Source organism: Aedes aegypti, chromosome 1, assembly GCF_002204515.2.
Source record: "Aedes aegypti strain LVP_AGWG chromosome 1, AaegL5.0 Primary Assembly, whole genome shotgun sequence".
Classification (NCBI taxonomy): domain Eukaryota; kingdom Metazoa; phylum Arthropoda; class Insecta; order Diptera; family Culicidae; genus Aedes; species Aedes aegypti.
Genome location: NC_035107.1, coordinates 143,731,710 through 143,749,103, shown reverse-complemented (window position 1 = coordinate 143,749,103; position 17,394 = coordinate 143,731,710). Strand labels below are relative to the sequence as shown.

General features: G+C 42.9%; 1 protein-coding gene across 1 annotated transcript in view; it reads left to right on the top strand.

Annotated features, from left to right (window-relative positions):
* Positions 1–16,199, top strand: part of LOC5563797 (homeobox protein Hmx) — a 114,993-nt gene extending 98,794 nt beyond the window's left edge. Inside the window, exons 2-4 of the mRNA XM_021849484.1 lie at positions 5,530–5,645; positions 8,872–9,301; positions 15,396–16,199. Coding sequence (XP_021705176.1) covers positions 5,530–5,645; positions 8,872–9,301; positions 15,396–15,708 — 859 coding nt within the window. The 3' untranslated portion in view covers positions 15,709–16,199. The remainder of the gene's footprint in view (positions 1–5,529; positions 5,646–8,871; positions 9,302–15,395) is intronic.
* The last annotated feature ends 1,195 nt before the right edge of the window (positions 16,200–17,394 follow it).

Below are 17,394 nucleotides of genomic sequence, written 5' to 3'. Positions count from 1 at the left end.
GCAAGTTAAACAGATTCTCGATGTGCTTGTCGATGATGATTCTTTTATCCTCATACCGCTGTTCAAGCACCAACCAAGCGGCATCGTAGTCGTTATTATTGACCAGATCCTGGTCGATGATACCGGCTGCTTGTCCGACCAGGCAATTTCGAAGATGATAAAGTTTAAGCGCCGGCTCTTCCTGCTGATGCCGATTCATCACGGTGGTAAACATCGACTTGAAGGAATACCACTTTTCATACGACCCGTCGAAGGTCGGCAGCGGAACTTGCAACGGGGGCAGATACGGCTGGGCTGGGTACATCAAATGCTGTGAAGGTTTCTGCTGTGACGCTCCCGGTTCGATCCCGGAGATAGGAACCACCTCAGGGGCTGCCGCTTTATTTGCCTTCTCCATCAGTGCACTCAGTCGGATGACCAAGTCATTATGAAGCGATTCAAAATCCACATATTTTTCCCATTGCTCGGCACGACGCTCATCAGAGAGGGGTAGCGCGTAAATCTTGTTCTGAAAGTCGTTGTACTCGCGATAGCAATGCTCCACTGTCTTTTGGTGGAGTTGCAGGAAGTGAACGTTCAAAATGTTCGGATTCGGTTCTTCATCACTATGCCGCAAAGCACTACACACACGCGTCAACTTCCCTTTTACTGCCCCTCTCTGATGAACCAGCACTTTCAACTGCTCTTCCATCTTCTTATTTTCTTCTTTACGCTTTTGTTCTTCTTTTTGTTCACTTATCGGTGTTCTTGGAATCTTGTCCTTCTTAGGCGGTGGTGTGGCAAACATCTTCTTCACAGTCGCGAATCACATCACATTGAACGACCGCCATTTGTGAGAACAAATTCCACCGATACTTGTTGGAAAAGCACTTTCTTCTTCGAGATTTTTGTTCTTTCGAGACGGCTGAGCGTCACATCCAAAGGATGCTCACGGTTTACTCGAAGCGAACGCTTAGTGCAACTGCAGCTAGCGTCGCTACACTCGGCCAGCAGTGGTCGAATGCTCAATTCACTAAATCAATTTTTTCACGCGACCGGCTAGCGGTACATCCACTATCTGATGCTCACAAATCACAATCGTCTACTTTCCTCTTCAGAAGTGACCGCCACGTGCCACAGCAGCTAACGCGTCACTACACACGACCGACAACAGCGGACGAATGCTCGAATCGAATTTCAATGTTCGAAGCGACCGCCATTTGCAAAAAAGCACGTCGCTACACTCGGCCGAACGCGATGGCGGAGTGTTCGTATCGGATTTTCACGGGAAAAACGCGGCACAACAACCGTAATCCACCGGTTTTTCGTACATCCGGTCGTTGAAGGACCACAATGTTCCTTCCGATCTAAGCGGACTGTAATTTTCTGCGTTTTTCGGGTTTCGGTTTCGGGAGTAAAATCAAACGCGACCGATTGACTCGAATGATTGTACAGAACTTGTTTATTCAGGTTAATTGGGAGACTTACAAAATAATGTGTAGAGTGTGGTTCGGCACAGAAGGTGCTCTAGGAATGTTCACTCTGTTGGGATGCTCAGGTAATCGAACAGACACCGTCTTGGGAAATAAACCTCTCGAAGGTCACGTCTTCTTTCGTTTATTCACTAAACATGGTTGCAACAATCTCTGAACTCACAACTTCCTTCCATAAAAGTGGGATTTAAAACTGTCACTGAACGTGGTAACAATGGAAGAAAGGACGTTTCTCCGGAATGCGAACTTTCTTCCAAGGGTGAAATGGATAATGTTAATAATTGCATCCAAATGAGCAATCAGTACGATGCTCTAGATAAATTTTCTGAACACCAAATCGAAGCAGTCTCTAGCCCAGGCTCTTTGAGTCCAGTGAGGAAGCAAAAGTGCCGCCTATCGTGGTCAGTTGTTCCGAATTTGGGGGATTTTGGCAGGAGGTCTTTAACTCCATTAGGGGAATCAGAGTCTCCTTCCAAATCGCAAAGAAAGGAGACTGTCGCGTTTTGCCGGAAACTCTTAAAGATCGCGATCTTCTTCTCAAACATCTTGAAGAGAAGAAGCACATTTTTTTTACTTATGACGACAAAACTGAACGTTTGTTCAAAGTCGTCTTGAAAGGTCTCTCAAGTGACTATAAGTTACCTGAATAGATCAAAAGGGGAATAAATGTATTTCTTACATTTTCCCCAGTACAAGTAATCATTATGAAAAAGAGAACCCAAGTGTCTGTACGATTTTTTTTAAATATAATACCAAGAATCTTATAAGAAACGCAATTTTCAAGGAATTTTCCAAATAATCCAACAAGCAAATTGCAAGCTATATACAGATACCATCGCAATGATGGCAATGATTTGAACAATATCTGCCAAAAATTTTAAAACGAGAATCTCATCAAGTTTTGCAGAAAATATTCCTTTCTCTTCTATCGAGGCAGTTATGTAGGCATAAATCATATTGGATTTGACATGGTCGGCGTTAAGTCAGAGTGGACCAAGTAATATTTTTAATATTTTGAGAAAAATGGGCATTAATTCAAACGCTTTGTAATTTTTAACTCGTAAAAATTTTAGTTCAAATTTTTTTCACATCTTTGTGTTTTTTTTTCAAATAATATAATGTGAAGTGATAATCATGAAAAGTCATAATCCAAACCTCTGATAGAACGATTTTTAGATCATTTTTTTTAAATGATTTTTTAAAGACCGCCATTTAGTGAGTTGGTTCACTCTGACTGAACAATCTCTAGGAAAATAACAATCATTTAATGCTTGCATGGTTAAACTGGGTGCATATCTCTAGGATAAACTGGTTATCAAGATCCTTCGACACCAGTATCGTTAATTCTTCAATAATCCATTTAATCAATTCCGGAATCGGTGGCATTTATAGCTTGAAAATTAAGATTTAGGGCATTGAAGACCAGAAATATTCAAATATGCGTCCAGCCAAAGTGGACCAAAAAAACGAAAAATCTGACAAATCTCTTGAAATATTTTTACATTTTCGTTATTATAAGCACTTGGTCCACTTCTTCTATCTTTCGATACTTTTATCGATTTTTATTGATAATCCAAAGTAAATTTATTACATATCTTTCGCATTTTACAGCATTCACCAGATCTGATCAATGTGAAATGAAGGTAAGGTAATTTCTCATCTAATGAAAACAATAGTATATTTCTCCCAAGTGCTTGGTCCCCTCCCCTTGTTTGACATTCAAAAGGCCATCAGTTAGCAAGGAAAATACTAGAATAACTTTGAATAAATTCCCATGAAGGTGGACTTCTTATTGGCTGTGCATCATACGAAAAATGTTGAATGCCTTAAATATTGACTGAAGTTATATTTTGCTACATATGTCTCAAAAACATTGATGGTTGATATGTAATTTGTTTTCTACAAATCAAAAAAACATGTAAGAATTAAGAAAAATAAGGGCAAAAACAGGAGATTTAGCTACTTAATTAAAAAACGACATCATTTCAGAGAATAATGGGATGTCTTTTTGGCCACGTTTGTTCATCATGGCCCTGAACCTCCAAGCACTGAAAGTTTATCCTTAATCAAAAAGACACTACTGTACAATAGTTCCGTGGACCCCTGAAAAATCATCAAGCTCCCTATGGGTCCACGCCGCAATGGTAAGGAATAACATTACACAATTATTTCCAGAAATTACATAAATATGTAAGCAATTCGATATTCTAATTTCTAATAATCTCACCTGGCGCTTAACGGAATTATAAAAAATATTTTACGCAATTTGGCATAGAACTCGAATTTTAAAGGTAAATGTGTACCATTTGCATAAACTACTACTTGAAAGTTTCGTGGCCATTTTATTATTTTGTTCTTCATTCTACTTATTGATTTACAGTCAAAGCAATTTCTTTAGCACTGATGTGTTCATTTCAATTCGTACAGTAATTAAAGCCAGAAGAGTGACCCAAAAGAAATACCAGTTTCTTTCATTCGTGATCGAAAGATATCCTGACCAACCAACGGCATTCCCGAGAACGGCAGTAGCAAATTTGTTGCAAAAGGGAAACCATTACCGGATGATGGCTGCTGACGACGACGACTAGCTATAGCTACCTTCACAGACTGACTGTTAATGGAGAGCGGTTCTCCCTTTTCTTTCCTCCGGATAATGTCGTATTCTGAGAACATCTTTGTTTTCGTCCAAGTTTACCGGCATGATGATGGGGACGACGGTGGAATACATAGGCGTAAAAAGTCATCGGGCCTAGGGGTCGTTCCTAAGCCGAGTGGTTAGAGTCCGTGGCTACAAAGCAAAGCCATGCTGAAGGTGTCTGGGTCGGTACAGGATCTTATCGTAATTTTTCGACTTCCCTGGGCATAGAGAATCATCGTACCTGCCACATGATATACGAATGCGAAAATAGCAACTTTGAAAAGCTCTCAGTGAATAATAGAGATGGTCGGGTTCGGGTCGGGTTCGGGTTTGAAAGTTTTTTTTTTCGGGTTCGGGTTCGGGTCGGGTTTGAACGCTAAAAAAATATCGGGTACGGGTCGGGTTCGGGCTTGAAAAAAGTCGGGTTTGGGTCGGGTTTGGTGAGAATTGTTCACAAAATAACAACCCAAAAGCATCCCAATGTATCAGAAACGATGAATTTATCATCTTTTCAATCTCGGGTTCTATTCGGGTTTTTCTTGGAAAATATTTTCGGGTTTCGGGTCGGGTTCGGGTTTGAACAGCGGAAATTTTTCGGGTTCGGGTCGGGTCCGGGTTTGCTTTTCAATTTTTGTCTCGGGTTCGGGTCGGGTCCGGGTTTGAAGGAATAAAATAAGTCGGGTACGGGTCGGGTTCGGGTTTGAAAAATGTGAAACCCGACCATCTCTAGTGAATAACTGTGGAAGTGCTCATTGAACATGAAGCTGAGAAGCATACTCTGTTCCAGTGAGGACGTAATGCCAAGAAGCTGAGATGATATAGACATTGACTGTTAAACACTGATCATCCAGAAATTTTGGGAATATATGTGCAACATTTTCTTCTTCAACTATTTTATTGGGTGGGGGTATTCTAAGTTTGATGGTGACCCTGCCCCCCTTGATTACGACACTGCCGGAACAGCAAGGCTTTGCTTCCGGAATCGAAGGTATCGAAGGGGTGGCCGGGTGCGGAACAACAATCACAGCCCTGCTTCCAGTTATTCGCTCTGATGCGTTCGAAGCGGTATTTACCTAACTTCCATCATCCCCTTTTGTTGTGCCAAGTAGAAAATCGTGCGGCTAATACCCCCGAGGGAATAGGTATTAAGATCTATTATAACAATATTCAGTCACCACCATCGTCGAGTTGCCGGTATCGAACGTGAGTCGGGCGAAAAGCCACAGAACGTGAAGCGGAGGGATGTTGAAGCTCTTGGCCTCTTGACTATTTTGAGTGGTTTATTTTGTAGAATCTTTGCGCTTAATTACTCCGCCCTTCGGAGGTTGGGTTGGGTAATGTTCCGTTATGGCTTTTGTTGATTTTACCTCGATTTCTGATGTTGTCTTTCTTTGTCTGTTCTTGGTTTCCATCTTACAGGTTAGGAATCATGTCCCACTGGAGCGCGATAGCCAATCGGTATGCGGCGGTTTTTCCCCCGGGGTGGCCTTGGCCCCCAGCCTCGCATCGGATGCCATTTCACAGCCCGACCAACGGTAAGTGGTGTTGTTAAATTGGTGGTAATGGTGATTTCTAGATAAAATAAAACATGAAGCCTTCTTTAGCCTAGTGGTTACGTCCACGGCTGCAAAGCAAAGTCATGCTGAAGGTGTCTGGGTTCGATTTCCGGTCGTTCCAGATTTTTTTCGTAATGGAAATTGTCCTAAATTCTATGCCCTGGTGCCTGCCGCACGATATACGAATGCGAAAAATGTCAGCTTTGGTAAAGAAAGCAAAGAAAGCTGAACAAAAAGAAAAATGAGAAGCAGGATTTGACCCAGTGGAGACGTAATGCCAATAATAATAAGAATAAGAAGTTGCCGAAATCGTCAGCCTACAAATTTGTGAGATGTTAGATAAAAAAATATCTTTCAAAAATCACATTGAGGGCATTCAAACAGAATGTAACAAGTATATAAAATATCTTCATCCATATATTAACAGAAAATCTACACTTTGTATGAAGAACAAGCTTTTTATCTTCTCGCGCTCCGTCTAATCTGAGACGAGACTCGCGGAGACGGTCTTCTTTTTCTGCGATTGCTGAGTTTTTTTTATTCCACTCAATGTGTACATCAATCTTGCGCAATCCGTTCAAGCTTTCACATGACCATCTCAGCAAAAAACTATTGCGTATGCATCACACCGGAGCATAAAAGGCATTTTGAGTGAAATTTCATGCCAGCAAATGTAGCATATATTATAAATAACTAATCTTGTGTTAAGAATTATCAGCATCTTTGGAAAAACTACTCCGCTGACCGAGGTTTTTAATAAAAGTTTATTTTGAATACAATACTTTTCAATTTTTCAGCCATAGAAGTGACTGGCTGCATTTGACGTTTCGTGACAGCGGAATCTGGGCTGCATATGACGTTGATATTTTTCCTCTTCGCGAGTCTCTCTCAGCTTCTAATTAGTTGGGAGTCGTAAGTTCGATTCTCACTGAGAAACCGTGTGATTTTTTTTTTCGAAAATTTAACTTCAATTTGTCTATTTAATCGAATTGCAAAGTGTACGTGATGTCTCAATTCATCATAGAATATAACTTTTGCCTTATCCAATGCTTGATGCATCTTTTACACATGCTAAATTTGCCATTTCAGCAGAAATACCGCAATTGGGTTGCCTTTTGCATATAATTTGATTGTACATTGTCTGTTAATTAATATTAATAAACATATGTATTTTTTGCATTATTCAACGTGAAATCCTTTCTTACATCTTGTCATCATTATTTGAAAATCAATTGCTCTATTCAACATGTTTTAAACAATGACATACATATTATTAAATCATAAAACAAACATTCAATACTTGCCTCGCACTACCGGCACTTCGAACGATCCGGACATTCCGGGAAAGCGACTGTGTTCGCGCTTGTTTGAATTGGGCTCAACCAGCAACTTGTGGACGACCGAAGCTAATCGATAGACACAAGAGGGCAAGCCGGATTGGCATCGTTCCACGTAACCTGAAACCCTTTAAATGAGGAACACGGGCATGCAACCGTTGTTCACTTTAGCTTGGCCAGTCGGGAAAGGAACTGGGAAGGCTCGAAGCAGCATGGCATTTATAAACTCATGTTTCACTAAACTAATCCTTCCAATTAGCTTTCTAGCTGGGTGCACCTTCGAGTAGGCCGGAGCTGAACGAAAAAGAAAGCATTTTTTTTTTTTTGTAAAGTAGGGTTAGTGTTACAATATTGTACCGTTAAACACTCATCTCGATATTTATCAAATCAGAATCACAAGTCCCAAAGCGCCTTGTTTGATCACTCCGGTCACTACACTAAATCGGCTGAATCAGATAGTTTCTGAGCGTACATTAGTAAGAAATATATTTTACCAGACTTTCGATAAACTTATGCATAAATAAGACCAAGTATAACGTTTTTTCAAAAGTTGGAAGTTCTTGTGTCACATGAAATGCATAACATTTTTTAGCGTGACTAAGTTATGACCGTACACACGAATTATTTTCATGAAAAGTTCAGCTTGACAGCAGCCTGGCTGCTTGTTGATATCCAATTCGCACCCCCTAGCACTAAACGATTTATGCATACTTGTGTCGCAAAACGATATGTAATCTGGGGTAACAAATTCTGGTATTATGGTGAATACAGGTACATGTACCCTAAAGTAGATAATAGTAATGGAAAAGAATGAGTTTGGAAATTAAAAGGTAGACATGGAAGGATGCAAATAGGATCAGCTTTTATTGCTTTACTCCTGGAATTTTAATTTGATGTAACGTTTTGAAAAAGTGCTTTTCAAGATTAAAAAAAAACTGATAGCATCGTTTAGACGACTACAGTCGAATCTTTTTGCTCCACTTTAAAATCACCGGTCGACTGATAGTTGACAACCAATTAGGTTGTGTTAAACGGTTTGCTGACACAGTCGTCGCAGCAGGCTGAGAACGGGCTTCTCCGTAGCAGGCGGCGAGGTTCACCACAATAGACCTGACAGTCACCGGTTAGCAAAATTGCTGTCAGGTGCGGTGGAAAAAAGGCAACTTGCTAAGAAGCTTATCATCGAGAAATGGCTACCTTCACATTTTTCCTACACTTCGCTTACCAAGCGGAAAGGATAGAAAATTGCACTCCAAATTTGAACCCCATATGGCTTCCCTCAAAAGCAGTTTTATTGTCAACAACAAACTACTTTTGCCGCCATTGGTCGTTCAGGTGTGCCACTTCAGCTACAAAACGGTTTACTTGGATCTGAAAAGCTTCTGCTCACAGGTCGACCACACCGTCGGGAAAGTATGGAATTCGGTTCAACCGAGTGGTGAATTATTTGCAAGGTTAGTTCGTTTACTCTTTTCTGAAGTGGCTTCGACGTGGGGCTTCCTAATCGGACAAGTTTAGATGGAGGTGGAAAAAATCGCTCTCCTGTTTAATTGTGTTATACACCTCAAGTGGTGCCACTGACTGCTTTTTGCTCTGTATTTTACGAGGTTGCTGTTTTAAAATAAACTGCGACATTCCATCGTTCCGAAAATAATTACTGTTATAATTCAGAGTGATTGTGTTTGGAGCGTCACAGCAATCATTTGACTGATTAACAATAATGATAAGGTACTCTGTTGTATTTACCCCGGAATTTATGACATGTAAGCATAATAAGCGATAATAATCGATTGATCGATGCTTGCCAAGTTAATAGCACAGCAGCCAAAGCGCATTATTCATTGATTGTGAGTATTTTCCGTTCACAGATAATGTAGGCGGCATATTGGAAAACCAATCGCCATCGCTCACGCCGCCTCCGTCGCATCAATCCAAGACACCTCCGCCGCATCCTGCATTTATGGGAAGTGGCCTGGGTGGAGGAAGTGCGGGTCGTTCAGGCGGCGGTGGAGGAAGTGTCATCAATACGCACGGTGCCATCGGAGGTGCTCATAATGGGCTCGGCTCTGGTGGAAGTAGCCTGGGAGGAGGCAGTGGCAGCACCGGCGGCGATGATTGCGAATCGGATGACGACGGCCAGGAAATTATCGAGGAGGACGAGGACGGTAGCGATAGGCCGTCGGATTCGGCGTCGCCCAATTCGAACGGTGCAATGCAATCGAAGCGGAAAAAGAAGACTCGAACCGTGTTTTCGAGGGCACAAGTTTTCCAGCTGGAGTCGACGTTTGATATGAAAAGGTGAGTTGCATTTATGAAATTATTTATTTACTCTACTCTTCTCTACTCTACTCTACTCTACTCTACTCTACTCTACTCTACTCTACTCTACTCTACTCTACTCTACTCTACTCTATTCTACTTTACTCTACTCTACTCTACTCTACTCGACAAAAAATGCGTTTATATGGCATTGAATTTTTAATTCATTCTTGAATAACCTGATCATCGTGATTTTTGGCAACTTTCTTTAGCCCTAATATTTGTATTATATCGTTGATACACTGCAGATATTAATGCTGACAAGAAAAGGTATTTCCATATTGGCTGTGCAATCACTTAGACTACAATAGAATAGAATAATCGACCGGATGGTGCTTGTGGTGGAGTTGCTATCATCATTCATAGCCACATAAAACATCAACTTTTCTGTCATTTGAAACCAAATTTTTTAAAACTTTGGGTATTTCAACTGAAACTCAGCTTGGTTAATATACTTTCATAGCTGCCAATGCATTTGGCAGCTAGTTAATTTGCTTCAAACTGACTTGCGAAAATTAACTTGCAAGAGTCAACATTTTTCGTCATTGGTGACTTCAATCGCTCATGGAATAATTCGCAAAGAAATTCCAGAGGCAGAGCTTTATTTGATGAGTGCTCTCCAGGATATTTCTCAATTCAATACCCTGATAGCCCATCGTACGCTCTTCTGATGCTCTCTTAGCACCTTTCTCCACTGCGGTCGCTTTCAATCTGGACAACATGGAAAGTCAAGGCTTGCAAGCTCTCGGGACACATCGGGCTCTACCCGCTACTCCAAAGGACAACGTGAGATGTGAAGCTACCTTCAAACACATAATCATCCAAGCACTTAGTTTCAGCAACCCAACCCATCGATTATTGCCCCTTGCAAGCCCCTTTTTCCTGCGATCGGGACATCCCTGCATTAGGTGAGCACAATTTTCGGGCATGCCATTTGTGGAGCTCTGTTTTGTTCATGCACCGAGAGCGATACCGATCCAAATAACATCCGATCCCATTCAACTGCCATCGGATCTCCGCCGCTCATTGCTAATTCAGCATCAGGATCTAACACTGGCAGGGATTTGGTCTTTCCGTTCACCAACACCACTTGCAACCAAACTCCAAGCGCAAACACCACTCCAGCTTTACCGGAACCAGCTAAATTTTGCCTGCAGTGGAACATAAACGGGTTCTCTAAAAATCTTGCGGACTTGAGCTCCTCACAAGCAGTGACCACCCGTGGATCCTGGCCCTCCAAGAGGTCAACCGGGTTACACTAGGACAGGAGGAAGAGGCAAAAAAGGAACCGAAGAAGAAAGAAAAGTACGGTCACTTCGCGAGAAGTTCAGGGGCGATGCACTTGTCATTGAGGCAAGTGACAAAACAAGCTAAGCGGCGATTCTCAGGAGAGTGAGGGTAAATCCGGAGCTGAAGGAGTTGGGTGAAAACGTGGTGAGAACCAGGCGCACAGGTGACATGCTCTTTGAGCTCAAAAAAGATCCGTCGACAACAGAAGACGACGTGAGGGGTGCACTGTTATCTCGATGCAACCTGGAAGAAGCACCGCAGTCAATCCGGCTGAGGAGAGCGTACGGGGGTATGCAAATAGCGACAATCCGATTACCAGTCGCAGCAGCCAAAAAACTCGTCGAGGCTGGTAAGATCAAGGTGTTTGCCCGCTGAAACTGATCCCTCGGGAGACAAATTCGGTGGAGAGATGCTTCAAATGCATGGATTTCGGCCACCGGGCAATAAACTGCAAAGGCCCGGACAGGTCCGAACACTGCAGGAAATGTGGTGAAAAAGGTCACGTTGGCAGGGACTGCCTGAAGACACCTAGGTGCATGCAGTATAAGGTGGAGGAAGGTAACGCCCATACAACGGGTGGCTTCAAGTGCCCCAAATATCAGAAGGCGAAGGCAGGGCAGCAATGATGATGAAGATTGCGCAGGTGAACCTCAATCATTGCGACGCCGCACAACAGCTGTTGTGGCAGTCTACAACGGAAACAAAGTGCGACATTGCGATCATTGCAGAACCGTATCGGGTTCCTCCCTATAACGACAATTGGGTAGCAGACAGAGCAGAAACTACAGTGATTCAAGTTGATTCCCTATTCAAGAAGTAGTCGAACGCTCTTACGAGGATTTCGTGATCGTTCAAATCAACGGAATCTTCGTGTGCAGCTGTTACGCCACAAAAACAAACCCCCCCCACCACAGGTGGACGCAGAAGCAGTACACCCAGATGTTGGATGTGTTAACCGACAAGCTTCAATGCTTGGGCCGTGGAGTGGGGTAGCAGACTGACCAACCAGAGAGGATACAGTTTGCTGGAAGTACTAGTGAAGCTCGACGTAAGGCTGTGCAACGACGGTTAGGGACATTCCGCAAAGACGGTAGGGAATACATCATTGACGTGACCTTTGGAGCCCGTCGCTGATCACCAATATGAACTGAAGAGTTAGCGAAGAATAAACCCACAGTGACCACCAAAGGATCCATTACTGCGTTGGCCAGAGAAGTTGTGCAGTATGGCAGAGAAGCAATAGAGAACGTAGGTGAAAGACGAAGCATTTCGACAAGGATCTTTTCATCGAAGCACTCCGAGCAGTAAGCGACGTTCCAAACATGGATGCAGGAGAGCTGACAGAAGCGTTGGCGAGAGCGTATGACGCATCTTGTGGGCTTCGCGGTCGTGCGGTTAGTGTTATCAAGCAATTAGCCGCATCGAGTCAAGAAGTGTGGGTTCGATTCCCGCTTCAGTTCGGAAAACTTTTCGTCAAGAATGTATTTGGACTGTGCCACTGGGAATTGCATGCTAGTCCGTTGTCTAGTGTGGTGCTTCCTTCAAAGGACATAACTACCCACTGGAAGCATTAACGTGTTGGTGTCTTGTAACGATGCCGAGAAAATTGGAGCCATGGAATCAGCGGTGTCCTGCTTACTGGTGAAACGACAGACTCAGCACTCTTCGCGCAGCCTGCTTAAGCGCTAGAAGATGCGTGCAGAGAGCTAGATCCGAAGTCAGCATGGAAGAGCGTAAAGCGACCTACCGATTGGCCAGAGCTGCGTTCAAACGGGAGACAACGACGAGTAAAACGAACTGCTACAAGGAGTTGTGCCGGGAAGCTGACGCAAATCCCTGGGGAAACGCCTATCGAGCAGTGATGGCAAAGATCAAGGGCCCAGTTACCCCTGCTGAAATGTGCCTCGACAAACTGAAGGTGATAATGGACGGTCCTTTTCCTTCGCATGCTCCCACCACGTGGCCACCCACACCGTACGCTGACGGAGATGAAGAAAATGCCGGTTTCCAAGTGTCACACGCCGAGCTGATAACGGTTGCGAAAAGATTGAAGCTGATTAAAGCTCCCGGACCAGATGGTATCCCTAACGTAACGCTAAGGGCAGCAATCTTGACGTTCGCAGTCATATTCAGGACAGCGTTTCAGAAGTGTCTAGCGGAAGGCTGCTTTCCAGACAAATGGAAGGTGCAGTAGATGGTGTTGCTGCCAAAACCAGGAAAGCCGCCAACAGATCCAGCTTCAAATAGACCAATATGCTTGCAGGATACTTTTGGCAAACTGCTGGAGAAGATCATCCTCGACAGGCTAACGATATACATGGAAAGCGAGAACAGATTGTCGAAACGGCAGTTTGGATTCCGTAAAAAGACATCGACGGTGGATGCTATTCGGACAGTCATCGCGTTCGCGGAGAAAGCGTCCAAGCAGAAGAGGAGAGGCAATCGATACTGCGCAGTGGTAACGATAGACGTTAAGAACGCGTTCAACAGCTCATGGCTATTCGGGCTGCGTGTGCCTACCGCACAATATCATCGGGGGCAGTGTGCTTTGTCGCCGGAATGATCCCCATCTGCATCACTCTAGCTGAGGACATCGCATGCTACCAGCAAAGGGACATTACACACTAAGCTCTTACGGTGAATTTCACCGTAATCTCAATAGCTGAACAGTTCGGTGAAATAAAACACCGTAATTCCGTCGAAATTTTACGGATTCCGGTGATTTTTCACGGAATACTGTAAAAATTTACCGTACACCCGATTCTGTTTTTGCACGGGGGATGCGTACCGTGCAAAAAAAAAGTTTTCAGTTCAAAATTTCAAAAACCGTGCAAAAAAAGTAACACCATTTCTCGACGTTTCATGCAAAAATAAGGTTTTGGTGGAAAAAAATGCATGGAAACTTTTTTTGCACGGCCGTGTAAAAAAATCCGTGCAAAAACAGAATCGGGTGTACTCCGTTAACCTTCCAGTCGTCGCGCGGTTCGCCACCTTCAGAACCACCGCGCTGCTGTTGTGAACGAAAAGCGAGGTTTTTTCAGCGGTGTTGTACAAAATACAACAGCGCGACGACTGAAGTGTTAATTTATTTTACCGAACTGTTTAGCTGTTGAGAATTCACAGGAATCCGTAAAATAATTTAAGTGTGTAGGAATGTGAGGAACACCATTAGATTGGATACAATGGCTAAGTGGCGGCAGGAGTGGAATTACTCGGAGAAAGGAAGGTGGACCCACAGGCTCATTCCTAACGTGTCGGTATGGACGACCAGAAAACATGGGGAAGTTAACTTCTTCCTGACTTAATTTGTGTCAGACCATGGATGCTTCTGGAAATATCTACACAGATTCGGACACGCAGAGTCTCCACATTGACCGGCCAGTCCAAATATCGAGGAGGCAGGAATTATTGGTACTTGGCCGACCAACGTCGAGTCGGGGTAAATTGAATCCACCGCCGGGGTCTAGCTGAATAATTCGCGAAACAGCACCGGCAAATGAACGTCGGGGCGCATGTGAACCGGAAGCTTCCCACCACTGGAAATCTTCGCATGAGTAGGATAGATCCACCGCAGGGGATTACTATGAGTTGTACGTAGCGTATCACCGGCTTGAATCGTCGAAGCGCCAGTGAACCGGAAGCCATCCTCCAACCGAAATAGCTGGACCGACTTCGGCACTCCACCGGCCAGTATCGTAGCATGAAGAAGCGCGTAGCCGAAGTAGGCTAGCTCCACCGTCTGGGACTAGACCGAGCAGCATCGATCGTCATAAATCAGTATTAGGTCGTCGGAGTGCCAGTGAACCGGAATCGCTGGACCGACCTCGGCATCTAACTGGTCAACCAGGAGAGCTCAAACAGCAGCAACAGAGAACGAGTAGTCGTAGAGCAATGAAGTGTACATGAGCGTCCAGTAGAAGTGCAACAGGGCTCTGACGCGAGGCTAGCCCAAGGGAAGTATGCGTCGTCGCACAGAAAGCTGTCCAAAGTCCCGTCGAGAGTTTAAGCCGCCAATTGGGCAAACGTAGAAATGTCGTAGTGAGCTGCGTTTTTGACGACATAAAACTCCAACAGCGAACTGGCAGAACAGCTAGAGGCTGAGACGCTATTGGAATCCGATGTTTGGGGATTGTGTATCATGCTAGTAAAATGAAACACTCACCCCCCTGGTATAGTACTAATCAGTTACATTGAATATTATTGATAGTTTTAAACAAAAATCGTTGCAATCTTCTATTGACTCGATTAATGCGTTATATATTTAGCAGGTGGAATCAACTCACCTGTGACAATTTTGAACTGCAACGGCATTCAAAATGTAATATGCTGTTAACAACGTGTTCGAAATGATAGAAAAGAAACTGAATGGTTAAAATATGTAGTAATCTATTTCAATTTTTCATGTATTAATCGTAAAAAACACATTTTTGCATTCATTAATCGTAAAAACATTGATTTCATTTGTTTCAAGTATATGTGATGTTTGACCGGTGGCGTTATGCTCGAAAATTCACTTACAAAACTATCGCACACGAGCAATCGAAATTACGACAAAAAATTTAAAATTTCCCTGGGCTAGCGATGCGTCCGATTCGACAGAGGAATCCATTAACTTTCTTCCAGTAGACACTAGTGAGCGCCCTGTCAAGCCGAACGTGAAACAGAACAGCATTCAAACTGCAATCAATTCTATCGATTTTCAATTTCAGCCCTCATCTCATTACAACCCGTACAACGCAGTCTTCTTACTTGTGCTTCTTGTTATCTCTTCCCTACCTACCAGGTACCTCAGCTCGTCGGAGCGCGCCGGTCTGGCAGCATCCCTTCGGCTAACGGAGACGCAGGTGAAAATCTGGTTCCAGAACCGTAGAAACAAATGGAAACGGCAACTGGCAGCAGAACTGGAGGCAGCCAATATGGCGAACATGGCGCATGCGGCCCAAAGACTGGTCCGCGTGCCCGTTCTGTACCATGAGGGGGCTGCCGGTGGGTTTGTCCCACCCCCACCACATCCCCACTCCCAACAGCTGTACTACACGGCGGCGGCGGCGCGTGGCGGAAGCCCTCCACGACCACCACTCTCATCCTTGGTGTAATATTGTGTTTCGAACATTGGTACTACTGTAACAACTGTCGGCGGCAGCAATTGTGCTAGTGGTAGTGGCACTTGTACCGGATGCTGCAAAAACTAGTACCAATCTAGGGATCGGAGTAACAGGGAATCCCCCTGATAGGAACCAACAACTTCAGAGTTGAATCGCTTTGTGAAGCAATTTTAACGTAATATATATATAGAGAATGCCAAATAAAGCAGAGAAATATGGTTTTAACCCTAGGTAGGAGCGAAGGCAAAATCGATCTCCAGAGATTATACAGTAGGAACGTGTAAATAGTGCAGTGTGCGGGCGCAAAAAACCCAAAGCGAGCGACGAACGGTGGAACCATTTGGCAATGAAAATGTTTTAAAGTTAATATCCCATATGAAGAATGACTGCAATAAATCACGCTCACACATAAAAGGAATCATGGGGATTGCAAAAAAAAAAGTGAATGGATGAAAATAAATTTCGAATGTGCACCGAGAGAACACCAAAATGCTTTCTGATTGGTCGGAAGCATTTCAATTGATCCAGCGTAAAAAAAACCGATCTCCAGAGCATTTGCGATGGCGATAAAAAAAACTGTTCATCTATCCTCATTGCTAAGTTGGCTCTAATATACATATTACGGACAATTCGAAAAACGCTTTTTCTCAATACTCTTTGTTTGAATTGAATCAGATTAAAATACCTGACTCCACACTAGCAGCTTGAAATGCATTAACTTGAATGAACATCATGCTCCTAATCATTCAAACTCATGATTTGAATATCTTGTGCATAATAACTAACTTCTACTCTGATGTTTTCATCTACATTAAAGGCGATGGTTAATTGAATCCATACATCGAATTTCCAGTAGTTCAGTGGAGCTTCAATTGACGAACTAAAACAGGAATTTGTTTTGTTGGTTTATAATTTGATTAGTTCGTCAAACGTGGAAATTAAATTTGTAAAACGAGATTTTTACGCAACCGAATCTGTAAGTTATTCATCTCTAATATTTCAAGTAATTTTTCTTTACAACGAACAAGTTATAGACAAACATTTGGAACATGTCGATGTTAAAGTTGGAGTTTAGAATCACTTCCTGTCAAAATCACGTTTTGTTTGCATTTGTGAAAATACGGTATTTTCAAATGTTAGTCTAGATGATTGATGATAATAAATTTTCGAGCTGTTTAGTAGAATACCTATAAGTAGATAAAAAAAAAACGAATTTAGTACTATAACATTTTATTCCACTAGAGTTTGTATTCTTTGACAGATACGCGTATTTCGACGCGAAATACGCGTATCTGTCATAGGATACAAACTCTAGTGGAATTAAATGGTGTAGTACTAAATTCGGTTATTTCATCTACTTACTTAGATGATTGATTTTTGTGAATCTTAAAGCCCAAGAAAAAAATAGAGTAAATGCTAAAACTGAAAAGCAGTTTTTTCCGTTAAAATCAACAAATAAAAAAAAAAAAATGAAACACACCGCCGTTTCATTTGTCGGTTTGTTTATTTTTGTTACGCGGTGTTTTCCAAAACATTTTTGCTATGCTTTATAACGGGTCCATGACGTTTGATTCAATTTTAAAATTCGCACTTCATGTCGTAATTTTTGTTGTTGTCTGAAATATATATATGACTGTACAATCGTCCAGAACTGTGTATTGAAAGAGCAATGAGGTT